The sequence below is a fragment of the Bison bison genome, unplaced genomic scaffold (genome assembly GCF_000754665.1).
Source record: "Bison bison bison isolate TAMUID 2011002044 unplaced genomic scaffold, Bison_UMD1.0 scf7180017864060, whole genome shotgun sequence".
Taxonomy (NCBI): Eukaryota; Metazoa; Chordata; class Mammalia; order Artiodactyla; family Bovidae; genus Bison; species Bison bison.
This window is the reverse complement of record NW_011494632.1, coordinates 3,125,665-3,150,108: the sequence shown is the minus strand read 5'-3', so window position 1 is coordinate 3,150,108 and position 24,444 is coordinate 3,125,665. Positions and strand designations below refer to the sequence as shown.

General features: G+C 37.3%; 1 protein-coding gene across 13 annotated transcripts in view; it reads right to left on the bottom strand.

Annotated features, from left to right (window-relative positions):
• The window catches only part of RAPGEF2 (Rap guanine nucleotide exchange factor (GEF) 2), a 188,833-nt gene that overhangs the window by 44,155 nt on the left and 120,234 nt on the right, over window positions 1–24,444 (bottom strand). For all 13 annotated transcript variants that reach the window (XM_010836094.1, XM_010836093.1, XM_010836098.1 and 10 more), the window contains 2 exons: window positions 12,178–12,309; window positions 2,684–2,861 (listed from right to left, as the gene is read on the bottom strand). In XM_010836094.1, the coding sequence (XP_010834396.1) occupies window positions 2,684–2,861; window positions 12,178–12,309 (310 nt within the window). The remainder of the gene's footprint in view (window positions 1–2,683; window positions 2,862–12,177; window positions 12,310–24,444) is intronic.

Sequence of the window (24,444 nt, the reverse complement as noted above, 5' to 3'; positions counted from 1 at the left end):
AAGTATTCAATAATTGAGTACCTATAGAGTTACAAGCTGGAGAGCAAACACGAATAATGTGTGTTTCTTCAAAGTACGGAAACAAAGGCACACCCAAGAATCCATGGAACCCCAAGGGGAAATTTTTTAATTCCTGAAATTTTAAAAACATATTTAAATATAAGCAGCTTGATTTGACTAAACTTAAAACACAAACACACCCCATCCCTTGAGTCGAGGAACGTGGTTAGGCAGAGAGGCGTTTAGACAAAGCATCAGTTACACAGATGTCTGCAGTTCATAAAAAAGATGTCTGCTTTAACTAAACGCTGGAGAATGAGTTAGATTTACCAACAGTAACGGCAAACAAGCCAAAGTATTCTCACATGTGGCGATATTTAGAGGCGATGGAATATAAGATCCTCCAAGCCCTTGTGTAGATCAAACAATGCCATTATGCCTTATTGTTAATGACCAATATTTACTACTTTAAATAAAAATATATTTGATAGGAGTAAGCGTATGAGTCATCACTGCTTACAAGTGTATTGGTATTCAGCTACAAGTAATTCATCCAGGGATTATATCAACAAGCACCTTAAAATAATTAGCCTGGTATTCATTTGTAGGAATCAGCATAGATCTTGCTTTCTAGAAATTCTAGAAGAGAAAACTTCTCAGATATGAAGTGATTGCCTTAAATTTCCAGGAATGACATGCTTCATATATTTTACTAATCATAACTTTCTTCCGTAACTATACTAAAATGAGCATATTCAAACAAGGATAACCTTCACATCAATCTGTTCATAAGCAATGTTTAATCTATTTTTTATAAACTCTATGAGCAAGAATTTTTAAGATGGCAAACCAAACACACTACTTCCAACTTCATTCTCTCTTTAAAGCTACAATAAAGAGACAATGAAAACGAAGTCAGATCTCAAACTCAAACTTATGGTTACCAAAGGGGAAATGTGGGAGGAAGTGATAAATTAGGAGTTTGGGACTGACATATACACATTACTGATATATGCATAAGTGGTTCACTTTGCCATATACCTGAAAGTACCACAACACTGTAATTTGACTAGACGCTAATAAAATTAAAAAAGAGAGAGAGAGAGAGAAATCACAAAGACAAAGAGGAGAGGAGAGTGAAACACATTTTGGACAGTGGAAATCAGGTGAACGTGAGTTATCAGATGCAAGGAAGCTAAACCCTAAGTCTTCAAGGATGACACAGGACCACTTGACTTCATGCTGCAGAAGCCTCAGAAGACTTGTGACTATGAGAGCCTTTAGACCAGAGAGTGGAGCAGGTGGAGGAGGACGTGGGATAAAGTATGGAGGAACAGGGATAGGTATGTGAGAAGCAGCTACATCCTCCAACAGAAACCCAGTAACCCACAAAGGGTTACTGCAGAGGCACTTCTGCACTGGAGGTACAGGCACAGCTGGCTCCTCCTTCCTCTCTTCCAGGTCTGAGCTTCCAAAAGGGCACTGACAGTCCTTCATTCCTGCCACAGCCTCCTGTTCGGTGCGCACCCTGAGATTATGACCCCAACCCTGACTCTATTCCTCAGAGCCAGCAGGATCAGGGCCTCCATGCTTCATATCCACTGGGCTGCCAGGACCTAGGAAACTCTCAGTCCATACAAGGTGCAGCCACATTAGCCAGTGACTGAGTGCTCACCCCATATAACAGTCATCTCTAAACAGCTGGCAATTTCTATCAGTGCTTTCAGTGGTATTTAGAATACCTGGCTTTCCAACTTCAATTCCCTAGCATATGTACAGATCTTAAATGGTACAAGGTTCTCCTCATACATAATGTTTGGCTCCCTTCAAAACACAAGAAACAAGCCACTCACATATAACAATGGCCGTACTGTCCTATATCTAATCCTACTAGACTCAGTTCCTTGAATTTCTTTCAAATACATATTGGCCTCCAAAGAGCTGGGGGCATGGAAGAGCAGATAATTGGGGCTCAGGCAAGGGTGTTATAGACTCCAGACCTGCAGGGCAGAGATGCTCTCAGAGGAAGCTGGTCTCACTCCCAGCATCTAAGGAAGAAGAAGGGTCTGGAAGGCAGAGTCAAACACTAAACAATCATCACACAATCAACTCTTATTCTGATGGCCAAGCTGGGTCAAGGGAACCTCGAGGAAGGGGAAAGCGACGCAAACCCACTTAGACCCATAATCTTAAGGTGCACTGAAAGCCCCAACCCCTAGGCTCATGTGGGGCTCACTTGACATTCTGCTCACTTCTTCCTCTAGCCTCTCCTCTCTATGGAACCACAGAGGGAGCACAGTCACTTAAACAACAGCTCTACCAACTGCCACCCGACTGATATTCACACAGAGAGAAGCTCGAGCTTACTAGGAACAGTGCTCACAAGAAGATTAACAAATGTGATAATGTTTGGAAGATGACTTTGACTTTTTTATTTTATTTTTTTTACCCTAGAGTAGGCTAAGAAACAGCTCATGTTGGAAGGTTTTCATTTGGAAGTTTTATCAGTTGTGGCCTCTTGAAGCTATGGACTGAGTAAAATTAATTTTTTCAAAGTTGTTTTCAACAATGTTAAGAGAAATGACCTTTTAAAGCCTAATATCCTTGGGCTCTGTTGTACCAGATAGTCTTACTTCTAAACTCTTTAAATTGCTCTGAGATTTGTTTTCTCACCCAGACTCACCAATGTCATCGTCTGTCCTGTCAATGGGGTCCTTCTCCAGGCAGTCTCTCACGATGTCTCTGCTCATTAGAGGGTCTGAGGCCCTCTCGATGTCCTCTTCATCATCGTCGTCCTCAGAGTCCACTGCTGTTTCTGGCAACCCACTAAGGTCCATATCACCAGCCTCACTCTCTGTGGCCTTAAAACACACCAAAAATAAATAGATGGACGGATGGGCAGACAAGCTGTTTTGAAGTAAATCTTTTGTATCCAAAAGAAATAAGCTTGTTTGAAACATTAAATTTATGATATGAATCTTTCCATAATTAAGCTACATGTATTCAACATTAACAAATATTCATGCACTGGGCACTATGTAAAATCATGACATCAACAAAATATGAGTGATTTTTATCTCATGGAATTTTTAGTTAGAATTAATGGTTTTATCACAATCATTTTGATTTCTTACCTGAGTTGTCACCTGGCATTTGAAACACAGTAGAATAAGAAAAAGACAGTACCAGTTTTCACTCTATTTTTCAAAAAGGATGGCTTAAACTAAGAGTGTGAGGGCGACAATTCTGAACAATTCCTTCCCCCAAAGAAAAGGTGTAGGTTTATTAATGCCAAGAAGACTGAACCACTTCTCTCTTACTAAGAGTCTTTATGAAAAAGTGAATCCCAAGTCAAAGGTAATTTGATAAATATGCAAATAAAACATTAATAATTAGCTGATTACTCCAGTGTCCACTTTCTAACTATAAAACACCAAAGGTGTGAAAGACCCTACATGTCTATAGGTGACAGTCTTTCTTCCCATTCCTCAACACTGCTGACGGCAGCACCAACCAAATTTCAAGTAATCAAGATCAAGAAAGAATGAAGCAAAAGTAAAATTATTTGCTCAGGAATGTCTTAAGGAGCCAGGTATAACAGGAATGAAAAGAAGGAAGAACATCTAAGTATACTGATATCTTTAGTCATAGCTGCAAATTGGTAGCTACCCTCTGCGGCTGAAAAAAGTGTTGTTAAAAAAATATGCAATGATCCAATCTCTTAAATTTTTTAGAACTATCTTTTTTAATTCTAGAGAGAGACTCCTATCAGGTCTAACATGGTTCTGTGATTAAAAACAAATATTTAGCCTGAATCAAGACTCACAGGTTTCAAAACAGTCTCTTCTGTTGGCTATCTCAAGCCTACAACCATCATCCTTGAAGGTTGTTCTATATGTTTTTGTGATGCTCATCTCAACAACAGTACATATGTGTCATATGTACTTATCTGTACTTATATATGTCATCCTCGCCTTATTTGACATTAGGTACCCAGATTTCACTAATTGCTTAAGAATAGTAAGAATGAGTACAATTAAATATTAACTGTATCAATCTCGAGCATCATAAACATGGCTTTCCAGAAAAAATAAGGAACTCTTAGAAACACTTTATCATAAAACTATTAACTTTGTAGAAAATATAAAGTCTACCAGCTTCAGATAACTCATAGCCCATATGACTTTCAAAGACAATAAGACATCTTATATTTAAGAATAAGCAAATACAGATTAAAATATATAAACAAAAGAAGAAAATATAAAATGTTGAACCCAATAAATAAAAAGCCAACACCAAATACTGACAATATGCCAGGAACTGTTCCATGTGCTTCACATGTATTAACTCATTTAATCCTTCAAAAAAGTCCTATGAAGTAAGTGCCATCATCCACATTTATTATTCTCCAAACATTCAGGTAAAGAGAAATTATTTTTCCAAGACTGTGTTGCTGGTAACTGTGGAATCAAGAACAGAACCAAGAACTCTGGCTCCCAAGTCACAACTACAACCTAATCTGTTTCTGTATAAGAGATACTTAATACATGAATGCACCTTATAGAAGGATTTATATATATATTTTTCTATCATTTAGCTTAAGTCAACATGAATAAATTGTATTATTTTCTTATCAACAAAATTTCCCCTTTCTAAAGTCTTAGTTTATGTTATAGAACATACTATTTAATTCTATATTTTGAAGCAACACAAGCACGTGTTAATATTTTCTAAACTTTAACAAAAAGAATTTCAATCTTTAGGTATAATCTCCTGAACTAAAATATATACATTATAAGAAAAACATAAGGGGAAAATAACTGAAGACAGAATAAATGAAAATGGAAAACCCAACCCCTACAAAAGCTCTTTCAGCAGTGGCCTCTGAAAGAGCAGTTGAATACTGCTGCTCGTGTTAGAGCACGTGAGCAGAGATGCTCCTCCAGGTCGAAGAGCGAGAAGGCCTTGCCACCAAGGCTAGAGAATTAACTGTGGAGTGCTCAGCAGTACATCTCTAATTTATGATGTTTTAAAAACATGGAATTCTAGTTGACTTACAATGTTGAGTTAGTTTCAGGTGTACAGCAAAGGGATTCAATTATATGTATGTTACATATTTAACAATATATAATACATATAACATATATAAATCATTTATATATATATCATATATAATTTATTCATATATACACACACACACACACATACATACACATATACATATTCTTTCTCATATTCTTTCCAGTGATGGTTTATTACAGGATATTGAAATACAGTTCCTAGTGCTGCAGAATAGGACCTTGTTGTTTATCTATTTTATGTATAGTAATTTGTATCTGCTCATATTTCTGACTTAAATTGTCTCTAGATTTTAGAATGAAACTGAAGCAGAACCGAGTGTGATATGTCATGCCAAGGCTGTGAGCAGAGAAACTAGGCCAATATTGTTGTTATCATCACCTTATTCCTAAAGCCTAGAAATGTGACAATTTGTTAATGCTTGCTATGATCACATTTCATCCCAGCTTCATCTTAACATTGGTGATTATTAGTCATCACCTCATATTTTCAAGTATACAGTCCTCTATATCCACATTCTTTAATATCAGCCTGGAGTGAAGAGGTAGTACTAAAGATGGAAATAAGAACAAAACATTTTAAAGTAATATACAACTGGAGGCTTTTTAAAATTTTTGAACACTTAACATATGGTAGGGGAGAGGTATATTTTATACCATACCAAAGAAGTCATTACTATCATTTAAATGAATTCTATTTAAGTCTTAAAATAGAACAGATTTTCCAGTGTGAGTTGGATTAATCTCTGCAAAACTGAACCCCCACCCCACCTGTGTAAACAATCATTATTAGTTGTTTTCTAGTCCTGCTATGTGTATTCCATTCTTTAAGAAACTATTCATAAAATAACATTCATGAAACCAGTAACTTAGAAGATTATTTTTATTTGAAATAAATATTCCTTTCAAACTAAAATATATATCCCTCTTATATTAAAATACTACAAAATTCCTTTTAGGGATACATCTTAAATAGAACTTGAACAGATTTTTAGGAATCTATTAACTTCACGAACAATGAGTCACTTGGAGACTGAGCTGAGATACGTTTAGTGAATGCTGACTGGCCAACAGGATGAGAGGGCTAAACTTGAGGGCCCAGAACTGAGGGGTCACTGGATTTATTTCGGCTGAATGAGCAGACAAACCAGGGGTCATTAGTTCAAATCCCGGCTCCAGCATTCATCGCGTGACTGTAACACAGTCCCTGAACCTCTACAGACCCAGTTTTGTCATCAGTAAGCTGGAGTTGTATCTCATCATTCATAGGACTGTTCTTGGATCAAACAACAGGAAAGGGAGCCAGTTACAGACCACATCAAAATGCCCTACCTCAAGGGGACAAGTTTCCACCTCTGTGCCTGCATCCCTTTACCTGGCCCCACCCTAGCAATGAGCCTTGAATAAAATTTACACTGGCAGAATTTGTCCTAAAAAAGAAAAAAATTTTGCTAAATATTCCAGACCCTTACATATTGTAAAAGTCTCTCTCAGGCTAATGGCACCCCTTAAGTTCTGGCTAAATGACTCACACAGTAATTATAAAACCAGTGATCCTATAGTGAATGACTACCATGTATGCAGCACTACATCTGATGCTTTTAGTACATAATAATTAATCCTCATAACAATTCAGCAAATCAGGATTATTACCACTATTTTTCAGATGAGAAAACATGAAGGGAAACTAAACTGTTCAAAACAAAACCTAGTAATTGTGCAAGTAATCAAAATCAGGTTCAACTAACACAAACTACTAAACACTTTGTACTTTAATACTTTGCCAAGTTTTCTAAATAGACTGTATTCATAAAGAAAACAGTTAAAATATAATACAGCAATAAAATGTGTTCTGCTTTGCTTGGTCATAAAACACAAAATGTTTAAAAAAATTTTACATACAAATATTTATTTGTATGTAAACATAAACAAAACACCTGCTATTTTCTATCTTACTCCAAAATACAATACTACTGAGATTTATGCTAGTCTTTAAACCCTTTCATTCTAAATAAAGATATGCATACACTTTATATGTAAAAGATATCTGAGTAATTTGGGATTAACATATACACACTACTATATATAAGATAGATAAACAGCAAAGACCTACTGTATAGCACAGAGAACTATATTCAGTCAGTGAACTGCTTTGCTATACACTTGTAACAGATTTCCCAGGTGGCACTAGTAATAAAGAACCTTTCTGCCAATGCAGGAGACATAAGAGATGTGGGATCAATCCCTGAGTCGGGAAGATTCCCTGGAGGAGCGCATGGCAACACACTCCAGTATTCTTGCCTGGAGAACCCCACAGATAGAGGAGTCTGGAAGCTACAGTTCATGGGTTGCAGAGTGGGACATGACTGAAGTGATTAGCACACATGCGTACTTCAATAAAAAAGAAATAAAAGGTATCTGATTATATTGGTCTCAGGAGCAAGAATAAAGTCACTTAGTCAAATAACTCCTGTCCTAAATTAACTTATCTTCCATAAGTAAAACACAGATTTAGGTGCATACAGGGGCTTCCCTTGTGGCTCAGCTGGTAAAGAATCCACCTGCAATGCAGCAGACCTGGGTTCAATCCCTGGGTTGGGAAGATCACCTGGAGAAGGGAAAGGCTACCTACTCCAGTATTCTGGCCTTGAGAATTCCACGGACTGTATAGTCCATGGGGTCGCAAAGAGTTGGACACAACTGAGCGACTTTCATTACAGTTAAATAGTAACAGTCTCAAAAAACAGTAATATTCTCAGATCAATATTGAAAACTCTGATTTATTAAATCAAACATATACTTGTTATTATGAATACAGTTCTTAAAACTAGTTTATTTTGCATTTTTAAGGATATCAAGTAAATGAAAAAACTGAGGAAATATTAAACGTCATAAAGATCTAGAGAAGAATTAATTTAAAACCAAAACAATATAACTACTACACTGTTATCATTAAGTACTTAAAAATCATTTACAAAAAAAGTTTTTGCTTATTAAATATCCATCATTCACACATATCCTTGTGTTTGAGGGCTGCTTAATAAGTAATTTTGATGGAAATAAATTTTGTGAGAATTTCAAACATACATATTTAACCCAAAGTCAGATTCTGATATAAAGTTAGGCTAGAAAGTTATATTGATGCTAAATTTAACTGAGATAACAAAGTAAGTAGGCACTGCAGACAAAACCATGTATGTGCAGAAAATATGAAAATGTATTTGGAAATAAGTATATTTGCATTAAGTCCAGTTTGTTCATCATAATTTATGCTGTTTCTAATTTTATACTAGGAATGCTTTTCTATAGGACACATACTTAAAAGACCAATTCTTTAAATCTCTTAATGGAAATTGTTAGGTTTCTTTTCAAGACCTACAATCCTAACAAGTGTAAAAATGCCTATAAATATTTATTATAAGTAAGAAAGTCTGTGCTAATTTGATAGGATAAATAGCTTCATGTTTAAATCTTTATATACTCAATTACTTATGTCTTAAATATTTATTTAAGGTATGGACATTTGCATGTTCTTGTGCAAATTACTACTCCTGCCTTTGAATACTGTTATAAAGTATTTTTCTTATTAATTTGCATAAGTGAGTTAATAGCCTGATTTTATATCTTTGTCTCAATTGACCTTTTAATTATTAAAATTTTTGATCATTCACTATACCATTAAGAGTTTGCTAAATTTTTAGTTTATCTGGAATTTAATCTTAATTGTGATATAAAGTAAGGTTATAATGTGGGCCCCCGAGACCATTTTTGAATAACCCATCACTTCATTATTTGTGAGGTTTCCTCCATTACATATCACATCCTTACTCATGAATCTCATTTTGCTTGAAGTCTCTGTTCCACTGATCTATTTTCATACACTTATTTCCAACCCACTTAAGTCATTGTTCTGATAATCACACCATTTAACCAGGACCTTATCATGGCTGGAAACTGTCCTGTCTCATGTTACCAACTTTGGCATTCTGCTTTCTATCATAACCTCCTACTCTTCCACTTGCTTCCATTCCCTTCTGAGGCAGCTATCTGTCCAAACACATATGATCCTCAGTCTTCCAGACTCTACCTCCTTCACGCTCTCATACTCCACCTTCAATTCCCTAGTCTAATACTACAATCCCATTCATCCAACACATCTTTCCTGAATGCCTATGGTTTCCTGGTGCTATTCCAGGCTCTAGAGAGAAGGTGGAGACAAGATAGAGATGTTCCTGCCTTATTCTGGGGGGACAGACATAACAAATTAGAAAGTAATAACTGTTTCCATTAAAGCTTAAAAAAAAAGACCAGCCAGGAAAGGAATCAAAATGTAGGATCTACTTTTCAGAGAGTAATAAGGAAAGAATTCTCTAAGAAGATGGTCCTTAAAAATGAAGGCTGAAAAGGCCATAAAGCTAGGAGAAAATATCCTGGACAGAAGGACTGCAAAAACAAAGCCCTGCATTAGAAAGAGCTGGACGTGCAGCTCCATCCGTCTTTCTGCTACACTTATTTAATAAGGCGTCAATCCCAGGGGAAGCCAAATCTTTGCTTTCTTTGTGCTTGCTGTGAAGAAAATTATTATCAGGGCAGAGGGAAATCACTCTGTATTTGAGTTCACCAACTCAATTGAGCTTCTAATGCTCTGGTCAATTTGCTCCCGGGCTCTCTGAAACTATTACTTCAAAATGTGTCTTTCCGTGAATCTATCTGCCAACCTTCTTACTCTGAACAAGGGAATTCAGGTACAGCAGACACAAACTCCCCACTCCAAATCCCCTATTTAAACAGAGGACACTTCTTTTCTTAAAGCTAGTGACTCCACCTTGCTCTTGAATTCCTCCTCTCCAACTCTCTCGGAAAAATTATTCTACCCTTTTCTCTCCTGCACACACCATTTCATTCCAACCTCTTTGTATCCACCTCATGAGCATTTAGACCACTCCATCATGACAGCTTTCTCCCAAGTCAGAACTGTACAAAGGTGGAAGGGGTTGCGATGGGAGCTGGTTGTCCATCACTGGAACTGTTCAAGAATCAACTGGATGCTTGATTGACAGGAAAGGAGTAAGGGATTCAAACAGAAGACTGGTCACTGAACCTGGTGCCTCTGCCAGGTTTCTTCCCACTTTAAGAATTTCTGATTTAAAGACAACAGAAATGGTGTCCTGGGGATCTTTAGTTAACGTTAGTCTTATATAATCAGTAGCCAAATCCTTGGATATAACCATGGATTTTTCCTTATGTAGGATATAAACTTAACAGGATACATGCCTGTCATCAAGTTTGAAATGAATGGCCTTGAAATGCAACAAAAATAAATCAAAATACACAGGAGTCTTCTTTTCCAACTACATTCCAAAATAAAGTCAAACTGCAAGCTGTAAACACCAACCCCCTCAGAGCAAGGTGGAGTTCTCACCGTGGTCTGGATCTTCAGACATCCTGATTGGGGGGTGGGGGGATGAAGGAGGCAGCAGAACTACCATCAGGTATCTCTGCACACCTTTTCCCAACCTACCCAAGGTAATAACACATAAGCTGAAGTTCCCCTCAGAACATGCCTCCATAAAGGATATAGACAACCCACTTCATTCTTACTATAAACTGACCTTCTGGGCACTCTGTTCAGGCTGATACTATACCTGAAGAAAACAGGAGCAACTTCTATGATCTCAATCTGTGTTCTTACTAAAGATCTTCAAAGTGTACGATCATCTCAAAGTGTAGAAGTCAAAGGCTCTATCATGATGTTTTAATTAACACAAGCCAAAGCAAGACTTTTACTTACACTGTTCATTGTTCTATTGTAAGGACTACTCTTGAATAAACATTAAAAAAAAAAATCAACTTCTAAAAATAGGTATTATGGGGGGGAGTGGGGAATGAAAATGAGATTACTTCTGAAAGATTTAATTACAAGTTAACATATAATGCATCAAAGTAGAAGTTTGAAAAGTTACTTTAAAGAGTCAGATAATTATATTTCTTTTTGCAAAATTTTTTTATAAAGTTCATAAATCAGCCAAGAATCTGCAAATAACTGCATTTGTGGCTTTCACTTATTAGTCCGTGAGCTCTCCACAACACTTCTGAATTACAGAAAAGTGGGTACCTAGTGTGTCCTGAAAAGAAAATTAATTTTGTAAGAGCTACTAAATTTAAGACTTAGAAAGAAATGGTTTGCCTGGACAGTATTCTGTTTAGTTACTTTTAGTTAAGTTGTTGTTGTTGTTGTTGTTGTTTTAAATAGAAACTGAGCACCATTTGAATACATCGACTATAACATTTCCAAGAAAGGTTCCTCTATGGACATCTCATATCACAATTCCTAAGGAGACAAAAATTATACTTTATAAGGTAAGTACGTATTATGTTCTTTTGTCTGAAACCATCCAAAATTTCATATTAGCTGTGTGTACTGAGAGACTACCAAAAACAGGACCTTTTTTTTTTGCCTATTTTAGTCACTTTTCCTAAATTTGCATTTTCTAATCAAATGAACTCTACCTTGAAAACTAAAATTGTTTTGCTTTGAAAATGTTTTTGAAATTCCATAGTTCTAGTTTCTTTTCTATCCATAAGTATCATAAGAATTCACTTTAAACAAATAACCAAGTCTACAGTTAGTAAAAATAACACAAGAAAAATAATTCAGTGATCCAATCTTAATAATCTCTTCCTTTTGTCATACCCAAGGCTTTATTAAGAAAAACTTAGCATGGAAGCATAATAATGATGTTTCCCCCTACAATTTTAGTCAAGAAAGAGGCTTAAACCTAGTACATCTATAGTCAAATTATTAAAATATTTACTAATATTTTGGTCAAGGGAAACATTTCCATTGCGACCACTCTATTTAAAATTCTGGTAACAGGGCCTAGCAGAGGCAAATACAATCAGACTGTAATCTGACTTCCTAAAACAAACGTACAACATACTATATGTCTGTGTGAAGCATAAACAGTAACATTTATGTCCACTTGTGCACATATAATATAAACACATATATTTACCTTACAGATTCCATCAATGAAGAATCACAGAACTCCTCAGAACACATGAAAATGAAGCAAATGATAGGGAAATACCTTCCTACCTGGTAGATATCAGAAAGACTGCTGCTTCCAGAATCACTAGTGATGCTACATCCTGAGTGGCTGGAGGAGACGTGGGTCACCTGTGGGTGGAGACTGTCAGTGAGGTGTAGCTTTGTGAAATCTGCAGGAAGCTGGGGAAGGAGCAGGAGACACCAAGTTACAACTGGAATCAAGAACTCTAAGAAGACATTTAAAAATCGTATTATACTCTATTTCACACCATTTAGCCAAAAGTACTATGAAGTTCCTTCCTTTTTTAAGTTCACAATTACTAAACACTGTCCTATTTACCAAAAATCACAAAATTAAGTTTAAGGGCATTCAATGAGCCTTAAATCATATTCAATTCAATGCTTAAATAGGTGGGTTTAGTGCTTAAGATTAACTTGGTAAGTACTGAATCCAATGGGCTACAATTTTCAAATTATACATCAATGAGCAAATTAGTCTACTATTATTTGTCAGCCAGCACAAATGCAACTTTGTGGCAAGAGACAGCCTAAATAAGAAAACAGATTTGAGGTTCATGTATGCCCCAGTGACATTTAAGGGTTAAAAAGATGAGGATCTTAGAACTGAGGAAGTGTATGGTTACACAAGTTACTATGCAGGCACTATGGAGAAAACAGAAAAGAATGCTCTCAGAGAATGCAGAATCGAGAAGGTTATGGACAGCATTCATCTATCTCTACACAAACACATAAAAATCAAGATTCTACTCGTTCATGATTAGACTTCACATACAAACTGCCTCTATTGAACAGATTTACTAAGCGTTCCTCAAACGTTTCTATCACTTCCCATATAGCAGAGAAAATGCACTGAAAAAGGAAACATTCACACATTTACCCATTCAACAAGTATTTACTGAGCCCCTTTCCTCTTACTATGTGCTAGTCAGTAAATGAGATGCTAAGAAAATGCTCCCTGTAAGATCTTAGACTCCTGTAAGTTATTATTAATTTCTTTGAATTCAAAAAGGGTGCTGTTTATCTATAATATCACACAAACTACTGACCAATAAAAAACCTGATATTTCAAAACATATGCTAACCGATACCATGCTGATACACATACCGACACACTGATAACGTCTCTCTTTCCTGCTGGCATATTGATCCTATTTGGCTATTGAATAATAAAGACTAACTTCCAAAATAAAACTCAAGTAAGAGTTTGCCTTGGCAACACTCCCTTCTCTTTTAGGACCCTCTGCCCTTCTCTCCTTCCAAAACCAAGAGGCTATTTCTTCACAGGGAAGGTGATTCAGGTTCATGGCAAGGATCAACGAGGTTCATACCTGGGGTTCCAAACAAAGAGGTACAGTGTATCTATGCCCACCACCATTCACACCTGACTTAATAAGCAGATCAGGATATTTAATAGTACATAATACACGGACAGACTGGGATGGCGTTACGCTAAGTGAAATGAGTCAGACAGAGGACAAAAGTGGTATACTATCACCTACACGTGGCATCTAAAAAGTGCAACTAACTAGTGAATATAACAAAAAAAGAAGCAGACTCACGGCTATAGAGAAGAAACCAGTAGCTACCAGCGGTGGGGTGGCGGGGCAGGGAACCAGAGGAGTGGAAGAGAGGAAGGCAGAAACTACTGCGTGTAAGACAAGCTCAAGGGTATACTGTACAACATGGGGAAATAGTCTATATTTTGTAATAACTGTAAGTGGAAAGTAACCTTTAAATCATATAAAAAGTTTAAAAATTTAAAAATAAACTCTCTCTCTTCATAAAAAAACATTTAATAGTCTGCATAGAAATTGTATTTTTTAACATCATGGGAGACAAAATATACAAAGAAATTTAAACATAAATTTATTAAGGGGCATATAAACAGATGCCAAATAAACAGATAAAAAGACATATGCTGTAGAAGCTCAGAGAAGTGAGATATTTATACAAATGTGTGAAATCATTGCAAAAATGATGTATGTTTCACTATAAATGCTTTTTTACCCGATAATTGAAAATGTGAAATAGATAAAATTGGGAAAATAACAGTTTCCCAACAAAGAATAGATATGCAAAAATTCCTAAATTGAGAATTTATATATTTTATCCACAATGCAGAATATCTGCAGGATAAATCCCCTTCATCACCCTGGCTACACTTCGTTTAATGCAGTCACTTGCCACAAAACGTTCCTGAAGAAATGTGACTAAGTGGCTCAGTGACTTTAAAAGGCATTACTCAATACATGCAATTACAGAACAATAAATTGATTTCTATTGTCTTTTACAGAGATAACTCAGGTTGACATGTGCCACACAGGGTGACTTTTTAAAACTTAACTTGAATATGTCAAATAAAGATGTATCTATCTAATGAACTATCTAATGAATTCATTAGACAGTTATTTATTCAAGTCTCAAAGGACACGCTTCTTTTCAGTGTCCACCAGCTGGTCATCTCTCCTGACTAAATGCACCATGAGAAGAGCACCAGGAGGCTTGAGCTCTGAAGCTAACAGTAGAGACACTCCACAATCTATTCATCTACGCTCACTTACAGCCACAAGGAGCAGAATTACGTGGCTTTGTCAGGCTAAGAACCAAAAAGACCACGTAAAGAGGGAAGAAGAAATACTTCCATGCTTAACTCGATTCTATTTTGTAAAGACTTATTGAGTACCTGCTATGTCAGACAGTCTGTTGGGAACAGGAAATACCAAGGTAAATATGACACCCCCAATTCCAAAGGTAATTCTGCTATCCCAAAAGTCATTGCAGTAGGTGTCATGCACAACAGAAAAATAAATCAAACATAGTTTTTTAAACATGGCTTTTCCTCTCCCCACCACTACTTTTGTTCTTTGCAGACAATGAAACGATGTTAAATGAATATAAACTTCAGCATTAACTATTTCTTTATATTAGAATAGATGTCATGTTTGAAAAAGTGAAAGTTGCTCAGTTGTGTCCGACTCTTTGTGACCCCATGGAATAGTCCATGGAATTCTCCAGGTCAGAATACTGGAGTGGATAGCCGTTCCCTTCTCCAGGGGATCTTCCCAACCCAGGTATCCCGCATTGCAGGTGGATCTTTACCTGCTGACCCACCAGGGAAGCCCAAGAATACTGGAATGGGTAGCCTATCCCTTATCCAGTAGATCTTTCCAACCCAGGAATCAAACCGGGGTCTCCCACATTGCAGGTAGATTTTTTACCAGCTAAGCTACCAGAGAAGTCATGTTTGAGAAAGCTTTAAATGTTTTCGCATAGACAGGGATAACAGTCTCACGATTAAATGTTACTGACAGGATACATCAGTCAAGGTTATGGAATGGGAGGAGTGTGGAGGCTATTCCCATAAGGGAAGAGTCTGAAATGCTCAGACGGGGCCCAGCCACACAACCAACAGACTAGACGCCCGAGTCCAGGCCTAGGGAAATGGGTCTTTCAGAGGGAAACAAACCAGATGGGAACTGGAGGCAGGGGGCAAACGTGGGCACAGACACCCACGTTTCAACCTCAGGCAAGAGTGACACCTGAACCTTGGGAGACAGGAACTCCCTGTTTGAGTAAATCATACCAAAAAAAAAAGTATAACAGGCTAAAAATAAAAAATTCACTTATTCCTAGCTTTTCTAGGCTTGATCAAGGGCCTACTTAAATTACTACTATTCAGTCAAATTTCAGATTAAAATGAGGTTGTGAATTATCTTATGACTCTAGTCACCACTTATCACAGAAATTCTGTTCAAAAAATAAAAGAAAAGTTTTTGAAGCCAGGACTACACACAGTAGTTACCTGAATAAAATTAAATAATAAGTAAATGGGAGATTAATACATTTTACACGTTTTGATCTTAATACCAATATATTTAATAGCAATTCATTAAGAGCACAGTTCAAAGGAATCTATTTATATATTTTTAAAATATTTGATTATATGAATACATTACCACTCAAATTTTTTCTGGATCAAGTAATCTATATTCCTAAAAAATGGTACTTGTGAATCACAATTGTATTGTCAGGCAAATGACTGAATCATAGTTTAACCATAAACACTATTAATTACATAAGAAATAGGAATGGTAAATGTATTTAAATCAGATTCTTAAATGCATAAAGTAAGCATAAACTTAATATGAATCACCAGTTATCAATTACTTAATAACTTGTTTGTTTTCTTTTTTCTGGAGAAACGAGGAGGCTCTAACAATTAGCTTTAAGTAAGAAGTGTTACAGAAGACTTCAGGCTCATATATGAACAGGCATTTGATAGTCTTTGATTTATTTATTAATGTAATGATTGGCATTTATAAAATCACAAGCTACTGAATGAACTCTGTTTTGAACATAAATGAAATGAGTGATTAAGAACTGAAATCTCTGACATCTCTGGATAAATACTTTGCTGAATTGGTAAAACTACCCAAAGTTGTGCTAACATAGTAGAGACTAGGGTTTTACCCTTCCTCCCCCTCCTTCCTTCCCAGAAAAAAATTATATTCATGTTTTCCAGCTCTGCAAGAAAGGGCCAGTGTATCCCTGGATATGTAACAGAAACATAATAGAGTTTTACGGGCTGCTGAGAAATCCAATAGTTCAAAATAAAACAAAAAATACACTGTCACCATCAGTTGAAACTTACCTAACTAAAAATGTTCCCAACTAATCCCAGAATCACTTCATTTCAAAAAGTAGTTACAACACAACACACAAGGTTTGGAGTGACTGTCAGAAACTATCCAATCCTCCATGGCAGTTCATCTCGAGTAAGGACACCACCTAACGTAAGTGTTATCCTCCGTGACTACAAACTTCTTGTCGTTTAGTCGCTCAGGCGTACCAACTCTTTTTTGACCCCATAGACTGTAGCCTGCCAGGCTCCTCTATTCATGGGATTATTCAGGCAAGAATACTGGAGTGGGTTACCATTTCCTTCTCCAGGAGATCTTCCCCACCCAGCAGCGAAGTCACGGCTCCCGCCACATCCTCTGCATTGTAGGTGGATTCTTTACCACTGAGCTACAGGGGAGCTTCATGTAAGCTGTATCCTTAAGAATTTACCCAAAGGAGTGGTCTCCCCAGATCATCACTGGAGTCCTGTGAGCACTGTTCATGCTCATGTTTCCAAGCTGGGTGGGGAGGAGCTGGTATATCCCTGAACACATTTCCCATTTTTTTCCTGAGGTGTTAGTGAAAATACAGTCTCCTATATTTCCCATTCATTCATTCATTTATGAAAAGCCTGTGTTGTGAGGATTAAGTGAATGACCGGGTATAAAGCAGACAGAGGAGGGCCTGGCACTCAGAAACTAGCAGAGTGGTAAGTCGGCCATAAACTACCCCATGCAGACTCGGGGAGACACAAGGTCCCCCCAGTTCTGGATTCCTGTGGCTGGAATCCAATCCAGATGCCAGCAGGTACTGAGCAGCTCCCAGAAAGGGCCGCAACAGTCAGTCATCACCCAGCTCCAGACACTGTACCTCACCCACAGTAGGACTAAAGTTGTGCTTTCAAATCAAGTCATATTGGGACTTCACTGGCAATTTAGTGGTTAAGACTCCATGCTTCCACAGCAGGGAGCATGGGTTCGATCCCTGGTTGGGAAACGAGATACAGTATTGCACGGTGCAGCCAAAAATAATAATAATAATGATAATAAAATTTAAAAAGCAAGTTATATTTTCTGTGTGTGTGTGCGTATATATATATATGTATACACACACACACACACACTCACATACAGTTTTTCTTTTACCAAAACTCATCTAACACTGAGTTCTGACACACTCTGATCTATTTCTACATACAGCTTGAATAGGCAGGAATAATATTTGGTAGCTCAGTTTTAAGACCACTTTATACTATGGTCAACTTTTATTTCTATAATTCATAGTACTTAAGAACACCAGAAAAACTGAGCATTTAGATGCTGAATATTATTCATCAGAAATCACTTTTACTTCTCATATCCCATTAAGACATGCTCTAGACGTAGGACCCATCCTTGAATAATACATCATCCATCACCAGTATTCCTGAACAGTACACAATTTCTTTTGTTCATAAAATTAAGGCAAGAAACACAGCTTTCCCCAAAGGGTCATGAGATAATAATGCAATAAATCTAATAATATTTCTCATTAAAATATAGGTAAGCATTTTAAAACATTGGTATGACTATGCTTTACAGGAACAGTTCTACAAAAATCTGCTTTTATCTAGTGGAGAAACCTGCCAACAAAAGATTAGAAATTTGTAAGAACTTAATATTCTCCCAGCTTCCTGTCAGGCTCAGAAGGCATAAGCCTCATTTTATATAATGAGTTATCTTCTGTCCAACTTTCTCCTAAGTCAAGCAACTATGAGCAAGTTAATGAACCCATGTGCACCTTACTTTCTTCTATAAAATGAATATATTCAATAACGTAGTCCAGTGGCTAAATAAAATAACCTGTAGACCACACCTAGTGGATTCCCAGATGGCAAGAGTGGGAAAGAATCCACCTGCTAATGCAGGAGACAGAAGAGACGTGGGTTCAATCCCTTGGTCAGGAAGATCCCCTGGAGAAGGAAACGGCTACCCACTCCAGTATTCTTGCCTGGAGAATTCCAGAGAGAGGAGCCTAGCGGGCTACAGTCCATAGGGCTGCAAAGAGTCAGACATGGCTGAGTGACTAAATAGCAGCAGCAGATTCCACCTGCAGCTGCCCCTCTCCCCTCTCCCTTTCTATTCTCTCTGCCATTTTTCTACCAGCTTAAATCAGATAGTTTTCAAATTCAATGGGGGAAAAAAAAATCTTATTTTTGACAATGTCCTACCTACCATCACCTTTACAGTAATTTACTCATTATATCCCCCCAAAGTTTACATGTCACATTTAAAACAAATCACATATCTATATGGAAGAGCTCACTGTTAGACTACCATACTAAATTTTGCAAAGTAAATAACCTCATTGTCATGATAATGCTTACAGTCCAATTACTCTTTTGTATAAAAGTTCATAGTTGAGAATTCTCTCAAAGTGATAACACCTTGGAGAGTTTGTGCTTTTGTGTGAATAAGCCCATCACATTTGTTGTGTGTTTGGCCAGGACACAAGGTGCGTGGTTCTTGCCATCCTAGCACACCACCACTAGAGGACAGGGGAGGGAGTGGTGCAAGTGTGGTCATGCCTTATTCCCAAAGTTCCTTGCAATCTCCCTATATTAAAACAATGTTTTGGAGCAAGGTATCACAGATAGGACTTAATAATTAGTTAAAGTTTATATACATTAAAATTTCACTTTTCTGTCCAAACATATACTTCTATATGTGAGAATTAGCTCCTGAATTGCCGTGGTCACCCAGCCCTCTCTCCAGGGCAGAAACACCACCCTCATGTTTTTAAGGGTTGGTAGTACTCTTGCCTGGAAAATCCCATGGACAGAGGAGCCTGGTGGCCTGCAGTCCATGGGGTTGCAAAGAGTCAGACAGTACTGAGAGACTTCACTTTCACTTTACACTTTCATGCATTGGAGAAGAAAATGGCAACCCACTCCAGTGTTCTTGCCTGGAGAATCCCAGGGACGGGGGAGCCTGGTGGGCTACTGTCTATGGGGTCGCACAAAGTCGGACACGACTGAAGCGACTTAGCAGCAGCAGCAGTAGCAGCAGTAGCAGCAGCAACACATGAATCATAAACTTCACTGGCTAAAGTGGTATGTATTACAACCTAAAACTTAATTCCTACATTCATGAAATAAGCACAATCTGAACACAAATAGAACAACTAGGATCCCTGTTGAGGAAAATAAATAATTAAAACTAGTAAACTGATTGAAAGGTTGTTAGTCATATAACTGGTATTTTCCAGCAAATACCTTTAAGAAGCCTTTTCTATTGGATGTTGATAGAAAGCACTGAACAGAAAACCTGTGTGAACTTCACTTCAAAACAGAAAAGTAGACTCTTTATTAGGAGGAGAAAGTGTGTGATCTAAGTACCATATATTACAAAATGTAAGGCTGTGGCCCGTTTTCTCCAGGAGTAGCCAACAGTAAGATCACCTATACACCAGTTTCTGTGTGCCAGGCCCTGTTCTTACAAGAATCTCATGAACTAGGTATTATTATGACTATTTTAGATAAAAGTACAATAAGATACAGAAAAGTTAAGTCATTTCCATCAAGACTGTAAAGTGAAAAGATGGCAGAGACAGATTTCTGGATGCCTGGCCCTGCAATGAATACACTTACGCATTAAACTTTAATGTATTTATTAATTTATTGGTTGACTTGAAAACTCTCATGGATATTGATGAAATGCTCAAATGGCTGCTTATAACAATTTATGAATGCCGTTTCTTATGCAAATTTCAAAATCAAATAGAAAAACAATAATCTGAAACAATTGCTCACTCTTACTTTCATGAAACAAATTAAAACTTTACATCTTTACCTCCAATACCAACAACATCACAACGCCACTTTCTGAGCCATCCAGTAGAGTTTCCATTCCTTCTAAATTGTTTGAGACCCACCATTTTTTTGAATAGGTATGTGATATACCTTAAAACATAAGTGAGGTTGGTTTTTCATTTGTCCTGCAGGTTCTTTACAACATCATTTACTATTTATAAGCTAATCTTTAAAATATTATGGTAACAGCCAGTATTTGCAATTTTGAGATCACATATCCAAGAATCAGGATTAAATCTGTATGAAACAGGAAAATTCTGTAACTACTCTGTTCCAGTTCCACTGCAGACCCTTACATCACTCCAAGCTGGCACTGTTTGAGGTCATCACTCCTTATGTTCCTTATTGAAGAGTACTTCATTGTTTAAAAAATACAAGTAACCTGAATTGAGAGAGAACCTCATAATGTAAGATAGCAGTCCCCAACTTTTTTGGCACTAGGGACCGGTTTCACAGATAGGGGAGCAGGGTTCAGTTTTGGGATGATTCAAGCAGACTACATTTATCGTGCACTTTATTTCTAACCTAATGCCACTGCTGATCTGACAGGAAGTACTGGTCCACAGCCCGGAGGCTGCTTTTAAGAGACAAAAGCAACTTCTTCTTTGGTAGTTAACTCTGGCAGAACAAAAGCTTGCCTAATATACAGTAACCCTAACATCTGACAATCAGAGAAAAAGTGTGTGCCTGCATACACACACTCAGAGGCAGAGTCACTTATAAGCTCGTCAACTAATTTCACCACCTTAAAGAAAGACACCTGGCAGAGTGAGAACATTTATTATAGAACTGTTCTATAGAACACTATAGAACACTGTTCTATAGAATCACTGAAAGTTTGTCATTTGAAAGACAGTTGCATTTTTTTTTCAAAATGAGAAGGTTTATGTGGGATCTAAAATAAACTATATAATCTTCCACAGAAATACTGAAGTAGTTGATTAATTAATCTGTATATCCTATTGTCTGTTAAGAAACATAGCTTCAGAATGGTTTTCAAGTTACAGCCACTCCATTCTCACTTGAAACACACACACACAGAGCATATAATCCCTTTTCTGAAAAGCACACCTTTCTATGAGAGATTTAAAAAAAAAAATTCTAGATCATTTAGTCTAAGACACTTTCAATAAAATACAGAGCAACTGTCAGCACTGAGTCAGGTAACTGAAAAAGCACTTTCTGGGTAGCATTTCACCTACAGAAATCCAACTCCTTTGTGCATATTCTCCACATGTGAGGAATAATCACCACTATTATTTGGGGTTCATGTATTACATGGCGATCAATGTGGGGAATATCTGAAGACTGCTTGTTCTAATATATATTAAAAAGTCCAGATACTACACTTAATTGTTGGAGGAACCAATGCCAACAAACAGCTCAAGGGGCATGTCCAAAGCTTCCAAGTACAAGGCTCCAAAAACTACACACTTTTCACTTTGTATCTTGACTCTAGAAATTTGTCATTTGGGGCCATATTCTAATTCAATCTTGATATCCATCTTCTTTCTCCCTTATTTAAACAGAAAAAATCCAGAAAAACATTACACTAATATAACCATAGCTTCATTTTCTATTACAAGAACAAATCTAATAGCAGTATTTTTTAGCAGAATTTGTGATTATCCATATGATAATACTCATCGGCAGTTACTAAAACTTGAGTTCTCATATTTTCCAGGACCAAGTGGGATCAATGCTCTGTAAGGAGTGATCCCCAGAGATGAAGTGGAGCCACTGGTGATACCAGAAGACAGGTTCTAGGACCAATTAGACAACACCCTTGATGAGCTCCCGAGGGAGTATGGGCAGTTAACCCAGCTGTGAAAATGCTCATGGGAATGCGGAATTAGGGAAATGAGCGTTTACAGTCAAGGAAAAAAAAAAGATTCCTACGGGATCCCCAGATGTCTTAAGCTGCCTTTTTTTCAAACAAAAATAAATTTTAATAATTGGAGTGGAAAGAAAGCCTTGCTCAAAATTAAAGATGTTACCCCACAAGTATTCTTCAGCTCGTAACTGAGTTCATGCTTCTGGAGGATGACTATACAGAAGCAATGGACACTGTGTCCACACCCTACTTATTTATGGTTCCTACAGATCTGCCATGACCTTCTCCTCGCATCATGAGAGGCTCTGGCAGATGACACCGGAGCTTTGCGGGAAGGTGGGACTACTGAGACATCATGTGGAGGGGCCCAGACCCTGGAACCCTGCTTAGAGGGTAACTAACTGCCCACTAAGTGATCCAGAGTTCTTGCTTCAGACTCTATGCAACAGATAATAAACTTTCATTGGGCTTGAACCCTTGTGTTTTGTTTGGTTTGGTACAATGGCTCACATTATCTGAACTCATACAAATACAAATATGATGATACTTTTTTGTGATTTATTTATGAAAAGTCTTCCATGGTGAAATTCCAAACCCTAAGGAGAAGTAGGTAGGGCTCTAATAACACCCTGACCTCATAGTCTCATGTATCATTTGGATAAAATCTACATTGGAGTTCCTTTACTTACTCAGTCAAACACACTTACTGAAAACCTACTTTATGCCAGGCACTGTTCCTGGATTTCTAACATAGCAGCGAGTGAGATAAACTCCCTGCTCTCATGGATCTTACAAATAGTGTACAAAGACAAATAATAAAAGGTTAATGAAGAAAACTGTCAAATAGTGCTAGGTACTGCACTCAGCAAAGATTAAGAGAGACTGATGTGACAGAAGGGTGACTGGACAGCCAGGAAAGATCAAAGATATGACAATGACAGGAGAAAACTGGTTTTTATATTCTCAGTTGCTTCCTAAAGGGGCCGTTCTAATCATACTGCTTTATTAGATACATATGTCATTTTACTAGATAGATAAATGTATACACACATACAACATACATTTTATATCTTACACATATACATCTAATACACATATATATCTTATATAAATATACATACACATATACAGACATACATCTGAGCCACCAGGGAAGCCACACAGATGTATACACATACTTTATACATGTAATACATATATTACATTTCATATATTTATAAAGTATGTATTTGTGGCTGTGTAAAACACTCAATATGCCAGCAAATCTGGAAAACTCAGCAGTGGCCACAGGACTGGAAAAGGTCAGTTTTCATTCCAATCCCAAAGAAAGGCAATGCCAAAGAATGCTCAAACTACCACACAATTGCACTCATCTCACACGCTAGTAAAGTAATGCTCAAAATTCTCCAAGCCAGCCTTCAGCAATACGTGAACCGTGAACTTCCAGATGTTCAAGCTGGTTTTAGAAAAGGCAGAGGAACCAGAGATCAAATTGCCAACATCCACTGGATCATCGAAAAAGCCAGAGAGTTCCAGAAAAACATCTATTTCTGCTTTCTTGACTATGCCAAAGCCTTTGACTGTGTGGATCACAAAAAACTGGAAAAGTCTGAAAGAGATGGGAATACCAGACCACCTGATCTGCCTCTTGAGAAAACTATATGCAGGTCAGGAAGCAATAGTTAGAACTAGACATGGAACAACAGACTGGTTCCAAAAAGGAAAAGGAGTACGTCAAGGCTGTATATTGTCACCCTGTTTATTTAACTTATATGCAGAGTGCATCATGAGAAACACTGGGCTGGAAGAAGCACAAGCTGGAATCAAGATTGCTGGGAGAAGTATCAATAACCTCAGATATGCAGATGACACCACCCTTATGGCAGAAAGTGAAGAGGCACTAAAAAGCCTCTTGATGAAAGTGAAAGTGGAGAGTGAAAAAGCTGGCTTAAAGCTCAACATTCAGAAAACGAAGATCATGGCATCTGGT